We start from the raw sequence: 12,342 nt of genomic DNA, 5'->3' as shown, positions 1-12,342 counted from the left end.
AAGTGGTTCGCAATGAACTAGTTCCAGTTCTAGTTATTAGCACTGATTGTAAATCCTCAAAATGGCACAGCTATTGCAGGTTTGCAATTTCCAACGATTAACTAACTAAATATGTCCTAAATTCTTTGATATACTCTATTTTTTACTGCGTATGAAGGGTAAAGGCATCATTCATGAGCTTCAGAATATTTACTAGTTCGAGCCGAAACTGTCATCTCTATCGGATCCACATCATGTTTGCATTTGTTGGCTTTTTGGGTTTGTTTTGATTTTTGTGGATAAAAAGAAATATAAAATGGCTGAAACTCTGGCTGAGGAAAAGCCTAAGGAGAAGCAGAGGGGAAACCGGCGCAAGGACAAGAAGGACAAGACCAGCCAGATCATCAAGGTAATGTCCAAAATGCATAGATTCCACGAGCCGCCCAAGCTAATGCACCCTTTTCAGATTGTGATGCGGCATTTGCCGCCGACCATGACGGAGGCGGACTTCCTGGATCAGGTGGGTCCTCTGCCGGAGAATGACTCCTACTACTACTGCAAAGCGGACTGGTCGCTGGGCCAGGAGGCAACCTGTCGCGCCTACATCGACATGTCCTCCAAGGACATAACCGAGGTGCTGCAGTTCCGGGACCGCTTCGACGGCTACGTCTTCGTGGACAACAAGGGTGTCGAGTACATGGCCATCGTGGAGTATGCTCCCTTTCAGTGCTTTCTAAAGAACAAGGCCAGAAACGACGACAGCAAGGTGAACACCATCGAGAGCGAGCTCCACTACCAGGAGTTCATCAAGCGGCTGGCCGAAGAGCGCGAGGAGGCGAGCCGCATGGGCGACGTCAAGATCGACTTCAACTTCGACCGGCGAACAGACGAGAAGGTCAAGTCTACACCCCTCCTGCAGTACCTGGCCAACAAGAAGGAGAAGCGCCGGGAGGAGGCCCGCAAACGGAACGAGGAGAAGCGGAAGCAGCGCGAGGAGCAGAAGCAGTTGCGACTCGCAGAGCAGTCGGACGCCAACAGGTAAAGGAGGCCGAAGGCGTTGGAGCGGACACCAAGAAGCCAGCCGGCAATAACGCCAAAAAGGATGGCAAAGATCCGCAGTCGTCTGGATCCCAAGCCAATGATGCGAAGACCTCGCGCTCCAAACGACGAACTGAGCGCGATCAGAGGCGACGGGAGGAGCACGAACAGCGTAAGCTAGCCAAGCGGGATAAGAAAAAGGATGATGGTCAGGGCAAGCAGGACAAGCAGGACAAAGGCAAGCCATCCAACGTGAAGCAGAACAAGAATTCGAAGTCCATGGACATTGTTATCTTGAAGAAAGAGAACAAGCCAGAGCCAAGCGACACTTCGGACTTGCCATCTACTTCTAAGGCGCCGGAGGCCGCCAGAGAAAAGGCTGGGACTGAAAACACCGAGAATCCAGAAGCTCCCAAGGCCTTTATACAAGCTGCCAGAGGTCACAAGGAAAAGGGATCCAGCGTAGAAACACAGCCAGCAGTGTCCTCTCACGAAACTGCAGAGGAAGCCATCAAGGCTGCACAATTTCGAGCTTCAGAGGAGCGGCGCATTCGCAATAAAGTTGGTTTTACGAAATCCTTCTTCCACATTTTGCTAACCCATTCGATTTTTACAGGATCGACCCTCGATTGCCATTTACCAGCCTAAAGCCCGCATTCGTGCATCAGATGAGCTGCCTCACAGTGGAGGCGGCAAGGATGGTTCGGATGGAGAGGCTTCCGTGGTGGAGGAGAAGACTTCCAAAAAGAACAAACGCTCAAATCGGCGCAACAAATCAAAGCCCAAGGAGGTCAAGGAGTGTGAGCTCGAGACTCGACGCTTGTCCAAATCCTCAGAGAGCGGTAACAGTGTCAAATAGCGATAACAGACTTTATTGTTAAATAAATCGTGTACACGTGGATGGAGCGGACTGGTCAATAGAACTCGTCCTCCATCTCCATCTGTGTGCTCGACTTTTGATTATTTTTAACCTGATCCTGTGACTGGTACATGTGGGCCACCTGATTGGCGTCCGTTGCATTTTCGCTGTTTTTGTCGTCGCGTATCCGAATGAACCGAGGGAATCTCAAGGAAATGCCACGTTCTCCATCCACAATGCCTATGGCTGCTCGGTGGATCGGGCTGAGCGACAGATCCGCACATTTAACTTCCCACACCTGGACCGGTTCAAACCAGTGATCGGGCTCCAGGCTGGGGTCGTATCTGTAGTAGGATTTGGCGGCGCTGGTCACATGCTTGCCCAAGAACTCGGAGTGCGTTTGCAGATCCTCATCGGTGAAGCCTGTTCCAATTTTGCATATGCTCTGATACTCCTCGTTCTCAGTGTCATAGCAGGCAAGCAGGAATCCTCCATACGTTCCAGTTCGCCGGCCCTTGCCTTTGTAGCCACCAATGACCACTAGATCCAGTGAGTCGCCCACATTGGATAGGTAGTCCTTCTTCAATTTGAGCCAATTCCGGGATCGCTTAGCAATTTCATAGGTGGCCTCCTCATCCAAAGTTTTTACCATGAGGCCCTCGCAATTCCCTAGTGAAATAAATATTGAGTAAACAATTTTTTGGTAGGTGGGCAGGGCAAACCTTTGATAGATTCCTCTAGGAACTGCTGCACTTCGTCTATGTCATTGGTGTCCAGAGCAGTGGCGAACTTCCACTCGCCCTCGACCTCTTGGAAATGCTCTAACAGGAGCTTGCGACGCTCTGACAGATTTTTGGTCACCAGAGCGGTGCCATTGATGTACAGGAGATCGAATATGTAGACACAGACTTGAACCTTGATTTCCTCGATATCAACGTTCTTCCGTTTGCGCGTGCTGAGAACCTGGAAGGGCAGAATCTGCTTTCGCTCGACATCCCAGGCCACAATTTCACTGTCTATGATGTAGGACTTTATGTCGCCCTTGAGCAGGCCAGTGCTCCTGGCAATCAGATCCGGATACTTGGCCGTGTTGTTCTCGGAGTTACGAGAGAATATGCTGATCTCCCCCTTCTCGTTGCGGTGAATTTGGGCCCGCTCTCCATCGTACTTCCACTCGCAGGTGATTTGCATGCCTCCGAATCTCTCAAACACCTCATGGACCCCCTTGGTGGGCTGCGCAAGCATGGGTCTCAGCGGCATGCCAGGGTGCATGGGGCAGCGTTCCTGCAGCTCCTTGATATCGTACTTTAGAATTGCCGGAATAATGATGTCGTAGTTGGGACATTGGCTGCAAAAGTTGGTTAGCATCTGAACTATTAGCTAAATCTTGAGTTAGTTCTTACCAGTATGCAGTTTTCAGCAGCAAAGTGGTCTCCGCTATTTCATCCTTATAGACTTCTGGCACCTTGCTAGCCTTGCAGTCATCGATGTGGTTCTTCTTGACCAGCCCAACGGCCAGAGCTGTGAGCAGACTCTGCTCGGCAATGCCAATTCTTAGCTTGCCAATCAAAGATCGGATAAAGAAGCGAGCCTCCGACGATCGACAGGCCACAAACATATTGTACACCAGGTCCATCTTCGACTGGCCGGATATCTTAGCTATTTCCCGCAGCTTTCGGAACACATCTCTTACATTCAAAGGTGCTGGCTGGAACATCATGCGCTGCGAAACGCGTGACTGCTCGGCCACGATGCCCAGATCCCCGATTAGGTGCGTCTGCGATTTAATGTGAGCCAAGTTACGCCCCGTGGCCTTGCAAATGGCCTTCATCAAGGTGGTCTCGGCCACGCCCAGCTCCAGTCCCTCGTAGGCGGGCGCCAGTTGGTTGATGCTGAGGTACACGCTGGGCACCAGATCCTCCGGACTAACCAGCATCACCGAGCAGAAAAAGTTGCTAAGCGTGTCGATCATCTTAAGCCGGCCTTTGGTCTCCTCGATTACTTGAAATGTGCGGGCAAGTGCCAAGTAGGGAGTGCTGGAAAGGGTGTCCTTTGAAATAACTCAGGTTGAGGCAGAAAATCCTGCATTACTTACACCTTTTTGTCCTTCCAATAGGCATTTTTGAGCGGATGATAGGAATCGGCGGATGGATCGTAGTTTTCCATATCCTCCTTAGTAGCGGAGGTGGAGTTGAGACCTATGGTTGTGACCTTCTTGTCCGTGGTTTTGTCCTCGACATCCTTTGGCTCCTTCTTAACATTCTTCACTGGACTTGTCTTCTCCTCGGCATCCACATACATAGGTTCTACCTTGGCCTTAGTTTCCGGGGAGGCACTCTCGCTCTTGATGAGGGGTTCATCTGGGAGTTCAGTCTTCGCATCGATCCTATAATTTGTTGCGAAATTTAGTAATGAAACACAAAAACAGAGGCACAGTTTACTTGGGAACTTTCTTGGGTGGCGAGGGGCTGTCGTTGGCATCGGATTTCTTCTTAAAGAAGGAGCTGAAATGAGGTATTGTTAGATTGGCAATAGCTTAGCTTTCGGAAATAAGTGAATTTACGTTATAGACTTTTGCATTTTGATGGAAAGGCTGTGTTCAAATAAATATAAATTGCAATGCAATGGGTTCCCGCCAGTTTTTAGTGCTGGCCTAAAATATCGATATATCGCAATGGGAATACTGTTTTTACGCTACATAATGAGAAATTATACCACGAAGAACAAATATACTTTAATGCAAAATGAATGTGCTGGTAATTGACGGAACACAGCTTTACGTATTTAGATTGGCATTATTTAATATACTTCGAAATATACAAGAAAACATTTATCGATATAAGGATGTGTATATAATCGCTCGGTGTGACCGCAGTCGCTGCTAAACACAGGAAAACATCAAAGCAGCAGTGTGACCAGAGCTCCGTTAAATTCACAAATAATTGCAATTCGCAATAGCACAGCCAAAACCGAAGATTACATACAATTTACAATGGCCGACGAGAGCATCACGCGAATGAACCTGGCGGCCATCAAGAAGATCGACCCGTACGCCAAGGAGATCGTGGACTCGTCCTCGCACGTCGCCTTCTACACGTTCAACTCGGCGCAGAACGAGTGGGAAAAGACTGATGTGGAGGGAGCCTTCTTCATATACCACCGCAACGCGGAGCCCTTTCACAGCATCTTCATCAACAACCGACTGAACACGACGTCCTTCGTGGAGCCCATCACCGGCAGCCTGGAGCTGCAGTCGCAGCCGCCGTTCCTGCTCTACCGCAACGAGCGTTCCCGTATCCGGGGCTTCTGGTTCTACAACAGCGAGGAGTGCGACCGCATCAGCGGCTTGGTGAACGGGCTGCTCAAGTCCAAGGATCAGGGAACGAATGGCCAGGCCCAGCGAAACGCCACCCACGCGCCCCAGCAGCCAAAGCAGGACAGCAACCAGCCGGCCAGCATATTTAACATGCTGACCAAGGCCCAGAAGGACTACAATGCCCAGGTGAGCGGCGGGCAGCCGAAGACGCCGTCGGCGGAGAACGTAACTGCCGGCAATGTGTTGAAGTTCTTCGATTTGGCCAAGCAGGCCACGGCAGAGTCGTTGTTCCACCGCGTCCAGCCACTCTCCGTGGACCAGCTGGAGAAACAGCAGCGGGCAGCCACGCCTGGCGAGGATCTGTTGCCCCCGGCGGGCAGGGACAACCACGAGAGTCGGCTTTCGCCCTTCCAGAAGACCCAGCAGCTGAACATCCAGCTCCTAAGCGACCTGAAGATCGGTAAGAGCTACACCACGGCTCAATCTCCGACAGGTGCGCCTTCATCGTCGGCTCTGATGGCCAACGACGATGCCGGCAAGTGCTTACGAAGACTGCTGGCTGGCGACAAACCCGGGCCGGCCCTCATGCCGCCCACCATGTTCGACGCGCCCAACAACGGCAATCCGGAGCCACAGCAGCCTCTGCTTAACTCGACGCAGTTCGTCCAGGCCTTCACGTACCTTATCCAGAACGATAAGGAGTTCGCCAACAAGCTGCACAAGGCCTATCTGAACGGCTGTTCCAATCTGCTGCTGGACTCCAGCCCTACATATCAATAAACAGAAATATTCAACATTTCCGAAATGCAGCCCATTTTTTCATTTGTTCGCATGGAGTTTAAATCGAGTTCAAACCGAGTTAATTTACAAAATGTAATAGCTATAAGCCGACAAGGGCAGTTGTAGATTTAAAATCTAGAAGCCCCGCAGGATGGCAACCATTTCCAGAGCAACCTTAAGAGTTAACTAACGTAGTTGGTTTTGTGAAGTATTCGTATTTATTTACAAAATGGTTAACTAAGCCAAAGGGGCGTAGAAAAGGTAGTTGAATGGCAAACAGAATTCAATAAACATAAATTTAGTAACAATAAATAACAACGTTTTTATTTAGATTAAGACCTTCAGCTTCGATAGCAGGTAGTACAGAAAACAAAACAGCCACAGGCTGAAGTCCAGGTGGCCCACCCCCGCCGACGCGGATGTGGCCACGGTGGTCAGGTTCTTCCCGTATCCCTCAAAGGACACCACGCACTGGTAGGCGTCGGGATCATCGTCGGTGTCGTAGGCGGCCACCACCGCGCTGCCATCGAAGTAACCCTCCTCGTCCTCGTACACCATGGGCTCCCGCTTCACAACGTCCATGTCGTTGGATCTGTAAGATGGTGGGATGAGTAAACAAGGCTAGACGAAGATAGGCGCTCATCCTTACATGATCGTGATGGTGGGACGGGGATACACGTTCGTCACGGTGCAGTTCAGCTGCGTCTCGTTGTGGATTGTCTTGTGGGACAGCTCCAGGGTGTAGTTCCTCAGATCAATCACCTGAACCCGCTGGTGGCTGGAGAAGGTATGCTGCGAGGTCTGCACCACGCACTTGTAGTCGCCGGTGGTGCTGATCGTGGGGTTGATGAGCGCCAGCGAGCTGTACTGCTTGCTCGGCTCCGTGGAGCTCTCGTAGGTGCTGTCGACCTCGTTCTTGAACTCGGGCTATCAAGGAAAGCGGTTAGCATCTGAAACCCATTACATCGCTTGGGGCACTCACGATCGCATATGGAGGTGTTCCAAAGATCCACTGATATATGGACTTGTCGTCTCTGTACCACTTGACGGTGAGGAACTTTGGGTTCTCCTCGACCTCGTAGTCGCAGTCCAGGATCGTGGGCTCCATCTCCTCGTTTTGGAGAACTATAATCTTGTCCTCGGACTCATCCCTTGTCGGATAGCATAGCACATCTAAACGAAAGCGAAAATTACCCATTAGGACGTGGAATTCAGAAACTAAAAGCTTTTGGCAAGACAAATTCTTCATGTCATGAAATTACAGAACACACGGCATTATTTGGAATCTACCACTGGCAAATCCAAAACACATTTTTCAGCGCTTGTATACAAATCTATATAATTTGGCGAATGGCGTATATTTACGAAAAGCGAAAACGCGATGAGCGGATGCCTGTTTCGTTTAAAAATAGACACTAATAACAAACAAAAAGCTAGAAAATTGAACATTTTTCACTCGGTGCTTTGTCATGTGTGCCAAAATTCTGAAAACTCTGTCCCATTTTATTGAGTTCGTATCGCTGGAAACTTTTAGTTTCTTAAGATCTTTTGCTTGAACCTCAAAATCACTTGCAATTTTTCCATTTTGAAATAATATTCACATTTTTTGAACACGAAATTCACTTAAGATCCTTGAGCCCGTTCTTATACACATATTAAAGGATATTCCAAGTTCACGGTGGCCAGTTGTTTATATTCCGTTTCAGCACATGTTAACTCAAAACCGAATGTGGATATACGTTCGTATTTATAGGTATCCGATTTGTCATTATTTTTCTCAAGGTTTGCGCCGATGTACACTCGCCACATTCGTATATTCGTTTATATGCGCCTTCTGAATGATTTCATTTCTTAATTTAAAAATGTCGATTCGCGTGTGGAACACTGGCTGGATCGCCACAGGATGTGGTAGTACCTCTGTGGAGTAGTCCGATGGCCAGAACGACAATAAGCAGGGGATCCATAACAGTCACTATCTACACTTCCACTTCCTCGTATACCAGACTTCTCAACCGATCCTAACTCAGCGGTCTGCTCGGCATGGTACGACTATAGCAACTGAATGCTCTTGGCCACTAGAGAACCGAAATTCGAAAACTGAAAACCGAGAAACGAGCGCTCTTGGCCAAAACCACGCACCGTAACCAAACGAATTCGAATTTAGCCGAGATAATGCCGGCACTTCCTCTCCGGCACACGATCCTCCTTCTCCCATAGCCATAGTCGTAGCCCGTGCCACTTGACTACTTGACATGGGCCCGACTCTCGGAGCACAGTCCGCGCATGGACATGTGTGGGGAGATCGCTCCGCAGCTGGCCAGGCACCACCACCAAATCGCCATCGCCCTGCATGTGTGGGGGTTGGAGAACCTTTCCGCTTCGATACTCTCCGCTGCTCCTAGCAGCCGTTGTTGCCTATCCGAAAACCAGTTGGCGGCCCAGCTGAGGCCCACTCCTACGACTAGGGATAGTGAAGGGCCAGTTTCGAGACCGTTAAAGGACGTGCAACTGCGAATGGGGGGTGTCGCACCCAGTCCTTAAGGACATTTTCTTCTCGGCCGACTTAGGGGCTGTTGTAACGTTCGGCCTTAATGATATGCTGTCGCCATAGCAATAGGGATCATTAACATTCCTGTATTTCTATGAAAATTGCTGCATGAGGCATTTTCAAGTCAAAACTGAAATCTTTAATAATGTTGCTCTGCAATGCTTGTTTAATACTAATTTTAAAACATTTTATATGTTAGGGTATTACACGTTCAGTTTCTCATAGGCTTAAGTAGATCCATTTGCGCTTTGCTTGAGGTTTTGTAAATAGTTAGCTACTCGTTCCAACTCGCTGATTAGCAAAAGAAAAAGCCTTCACCATACCAAGCCAGTGTGTAAATACAACACACCTATGCTAAACCCTTTTTTCTTTACTTTTCCTAAGCTAACGTCAGTTGCCTTCAGAATGACTCGAGCAAACCTGATACTTATACGATCCATGAGTTCTAGGCTCATTTGCACCCACAGCTCGCACCAAATCCAGGCTCGACTTAAGCTAGCTACCCATTCTTGGGCTATATACGTAAATAATATGGTATAAACCGACTAATTTGTGCTTTTACAGGATCGTTGGGGTGGGTTTAGGATCGGGTTAAACACATATTCCAGCTGGGTTCCGTTCAGGTCGATCACCTCCTACCTGTGGTTAGTATAACGTTCACTTGATGTGGAATGAGCTACGCACTTGTAATCATCAGTTGTTCCTTTTCTGGGCTTGATATTGTTGTTTTTATACAATTAGAACGACCACTTATATAGTTCCATTGGAAATTAATCATATTCTTATTCTTTTGATGCATAAACCCCAAATGATAAAAATGACTATGTAACACAGTCATTTGGAATACAAGAGTACTTATTATTATGATTATTATTATGATTATGATTTACATAGGCTTGCAATTTAAGTAATGGTTTCTATAAAGTAGAGTTTCCTTTTGCACGAGTGTACGTTAGAGTATGTGCATCTATCAAGTTGTTTTTCTGAAGACTTACTCGTTCCAACTCGTTGGTTAAGAAAAGAAAAGGCTTCACTCTACCATGCAAATGTGCAAAGAAAATCCACAAGAGCTACATAGACCATTTTTCAACTGCAAAGAGGCACATTTCTCTATTCTAAACTTATACTTATACCTTGTATGTATTATACAGCCAAATGGATCAAGATGTATGCGGAAATTGTTTTATTAAGTATTGTTTCAAAAGATTAGAACAACATGATTAACAACACAGGGTAGCAGCCTTCCTATTCGCAATCCAGCATTAGGGTGTCCGAAAAACGAGTTCAGCGTAGAGTAAATAAAAATTAGGCAAGTCTCTGATTAACAGGAATTAACTAATCGAAATAATCCGCAGAGCAAATAATTGTTTCCGAAAACAGGGGTTGTATCCTGCCAGCGCCTTTAAACAATGTTTCAATCAGCCCAATATTATAAACAAGAAAGATAGTAAGGTGTCTGTTATCCATTGTGTTCGGTAAAACACCATTTGTTTTATCAAGTTGCGGAGGCGCTATACCTGTGAAGGCAGAATGCCAGATACCCTTTCATTTTCAGATTTTAAATTCGCTTTAAATGCACAGCTCAGTTGCTTCGTTTGTGTATCCTTACAGAGTAACTATCACGTTTATTACTCCAAATTAGGGATTGTTTCTTATTTAGTTTTTATGCTATTGCAGAGACCCACTTTATTTAATCGCGCAGGAAGGACATTCCAGCTTCATGGTTGCCCGATAAGCCAATTTAATCTTCTGAGTGTTGCTTTTTGAGGCCTGTGAAAATTGGTGCACTTGCAGAAAAGTTCTGGAAGAAGTGGCTTGGAAAATCTTTTGATTTCGAATAAATATCCTGTAAAAACAGGACTTCTTGGTGATGATGAAACCAGAGTCAAGAATCAGCGGTGCAACCAATGAAACTGACAAAAGCAACTCGATTTCTTGGGCGCTTTTAACAAGTAAATTGTGGGAATGCATAGCATTTTTGCGCAGTGCACGACACGCGCCGGAAAATAGCATTTCCACCCTTATGTCGAGTGGAGCTCGTTAGCACCGCCTCCAAACGCGGAAACGAATGAAATTTTCCGTCCCGTTCTCCCGAGACAAGTGCAGCATCCTTGTTCGGCCAACGTGAATGTCCTGTAGTTGATACAATCGTAATCGAAGCTTATTTATTCAAGGGCAGTTAAAAAGTGTGTGCTGCCGCGGAGCTACTATAACTATGTGTTTTATGGCCGAATGACTCATTAGCGGGCTGTAAAATTTCAATCGAGTGCCGTGTGTGAATTTACCTGCAGATGCGATGGAATTTTCACTGCTCAACAAGGCCAACTTCGACAAGGATTGTTTGTACACCGCCAACTCCGAGTTCTATAACAATAGCGCCAATGGAGGGCTGTCCGTGGCCAATCACATGAATCACTACAACCTCATGATCGACTCCAGCTACAAGCTGTGCGCCAACGAGTCTGCGATCCGCGGTTCCCTCAACCAGGAGTCGAGCTTACTCTTTTCCAAAATCACCACAGTCTCCGAATTTTACCCGGCCACCCACAACATTGGCTCCTACAACACGGGTAAGTTTAGTAGCCATTGTCCCACCTGCATCCAGTGCACCTCCATCGAACCAGTCTGGATTATAACCCCGTCATCTCGAATGCTCTGTGTACATTTCACCTTGCCATAGACTTCCATTTGAAGTCCTTTGGAGACGACGGCTTGAGCCTGACCGACAAATCAAAACAGAGGCGGATTCGTACCACTTTCACGTCCAACCAGCTGAACGAGCTGGAGAAGATCTTCCTGGAAACCCACTACCCAGACATCTACACCAGGGAAGAGATCGCATCCAAACTGCACTTGACGGAAGCCCGAGTTCAGGTGAGGAAAACCACGAATTGGTGGTTAAGTAGAAGGGTAGTATAGGATATTTATAAACCCACTACATCAGAATATAATATAACCATTGAATATGTACAAAAGACTATCGTTGATAGGTTCAAATATTATAGGTATGGGGGCCTTTCTCTAACTAATCTTTCTAGGTTTACAATTCTTGAAGCCAGGTAACAATCAACTTTACAGAACCAAATGCCAATTGTATTTCAGGTGTGGTTCCAGAACAGAAGAGCAAAGTTCCGCAAGCAGGAGAGGCATGCCATTTACATAATGAAGGACAAGTCCAGCAAAATGGATGGCCGGAAGAATCCTGCGACAGGATCGAAATACCTGGGTCCATCGCTCAAGGGGCCCCAGAATGGCCATGCCCGTCAAATGAAATGCTTATATGATCAAATCTAGAATCCACTAATATCTATGTAAATATTAGTATACTTTTGATGAATGCAGTTATTTTGATATTATTTATACCGACTACTTGGAGCGAATTGCGTTAAATAAATAAGATCTGTGTAACACCCTGCTTGTTTACCCCTGGACCCGAAGTCACATCCTCTGGGATAACTGGCTTAGCAGCACCCTTTTGAGGGCTCAGCCGGCTAAGCCTGTGGGAAGGAAAACAAGGACTTTGCTGGGGGTTGAAGGGTCACCAGCTACAAGTAGCGAACCTCATGCCCTTCAGGGTAAATTGTCATCCAATTATCGGGTGGAAAGTGGATTGGATCGGCATTAAAGCGAGTAATCAGTTGATGGTGGCGATTCGGTTCGCTCAATATAGCAATTGTTGTGCCTTGCCCACCGCAGGGATTGAATACCCCTCGAAAACCTCTCAGATATAATTAACAAGATCAAATTGAATTTCAGTTTATTGAAATCGTATGTGCCTAGGTACATATATCTACCTCAGAAATTACCGCTTTTATTTCTTGA

The 12,342-nt window shown here is 47.1% G+C and overlaps 5 protein-coding genes across 5 annotated transcripts; 3 read left to right on the top strand and 2 right to left on the bottom strand.

Annotated features, from left to right (window-relative positions):
* Positions 1 to 208: 208 nt before the first annotated feature.
* LOC122612246 (regulator of nonsense transcripts 3B) lies at positions 209 to 1,980 on the top strand. Its single transcript, XM_043785721.1, is given in 4 exon segments — positions 209 to 388; positions 446 to 1,016; positions 1,019 to 1,578; positions 1,634 to 1,980. Coding segments are annotated over 4 exon segments (1,467 nt in total). The 5' UTR covers positions 209 to 295; the 3' UTR covers positions 1,877 to 1,980.
* LOC122612244 (DNA ligase 1) lies at positions 1,884 to 4,533 on the bottom strand. Its single transcript, XM_043785717.1, has 6 exons — positions 4,440 to 4,533; positions 4,318 to 4,380; positions 3,972 to 4,262; positions 3,280 to 3,912; positions 2,599 to 3,224; positions 1,884 to 2,545 (listed from the first exon to the last, which is right to left on the bottom strand). Exons 1-6 carry the CDS (start codon positions 4,454 to 4,456, stop codon positions 1,932 to 1,934), a joined length of 2,244 nt encoding a protein of 747 aa, XP_043641652.1. The 5' UTR covers positions 4,457 to 4,533; the 3' UTR covers positions 1,884 to 1,931.
* Positions 4,534 to 4,772: 239 nt separating this feature from the next.
* On the top strand, positions 4,773 to 6,024 carry LOC122612247 (mRNA-decapping enzyme 1B). The gene has a single exon (XM_043785722.1). It carries the CDS (start codon positions 4,869 to 4,871, stop codon positions 5,970 to 5,972), a length of 1,104 nt encoding a protein of 367 aa, XP_043641657.1. The 5' UTR covers positions 4,773 to 4,868; the 3' UTR covers positions 5,973 to 6,024.
* A 147-nt stretch (positions 6,025 to 6,171) lies between these two features.
* LOC122612249 lies at positions 6,172 to 8,034 on the bottom strand. Its single transcript, XM_043785724.1, has 4 exons — positions 7,888 to 8,034; positions 6,955 to 7,145; positions 6,622 to 6,899; positions 6,172 to 6,564 (listed from the first exon to the last, which is right to left on the bottom strand). Exons 1-4 carry the CDS (start codon positions 7,934 to 7,936, stop codon positions 6,300 to 6,302), a joined length of 783 nt encoding a protein of 260 aa, XP_043641659.1. The 5' UTR covers positions 7,937 to 8,034; the 3' UTR covers positions 6,172 to 6,299.
* Positions 8,035 to 10,796: 2,762 nt separating this feature from the next.
* LOC122614375 (homeobox protein ceh-17) lies at positions 10,797 to 12,031 on the top strand. Its single transcript, XM_043788944.1, has 3 exons — positions 10,797 to 11,090; positions 11,201 to 11,394; positions 11,623 to 12,031. The coding sequence occupies exons 1-3, from the start codon at positions 10,817 to 10,819 to the stop codon at positions 11,812 to 11,814; spliced, it is 660 nt and encodes a 219-aa protein (XP_043644879.1). The 5' UTR covers positions 10,797 to 10,816; the 3' UTR covers positions 11,815 to 12,031.
* Positions 12,032 to 12,342: the final 311 nt, after the last annotated feature.

The sequence above is a fragment of the Drosophila teissieri genome, chromosome 2R (assembly GCF_016746235.2).
Source record: "Drosophila teissieri strain GT53w chromosome 2R, Prin_Dtei_1.1, whole genome shotgun sequence".
Taxonomy (NCBI): Eukaryota; Metazoa; Arthropoda; class Insecta; order Diptera; family Drosophilidae; genus Drosophila; species Drosophila teissieri.
This window is presented reverse-complemented; position numbering and strand designations above follow the sequence as displayed.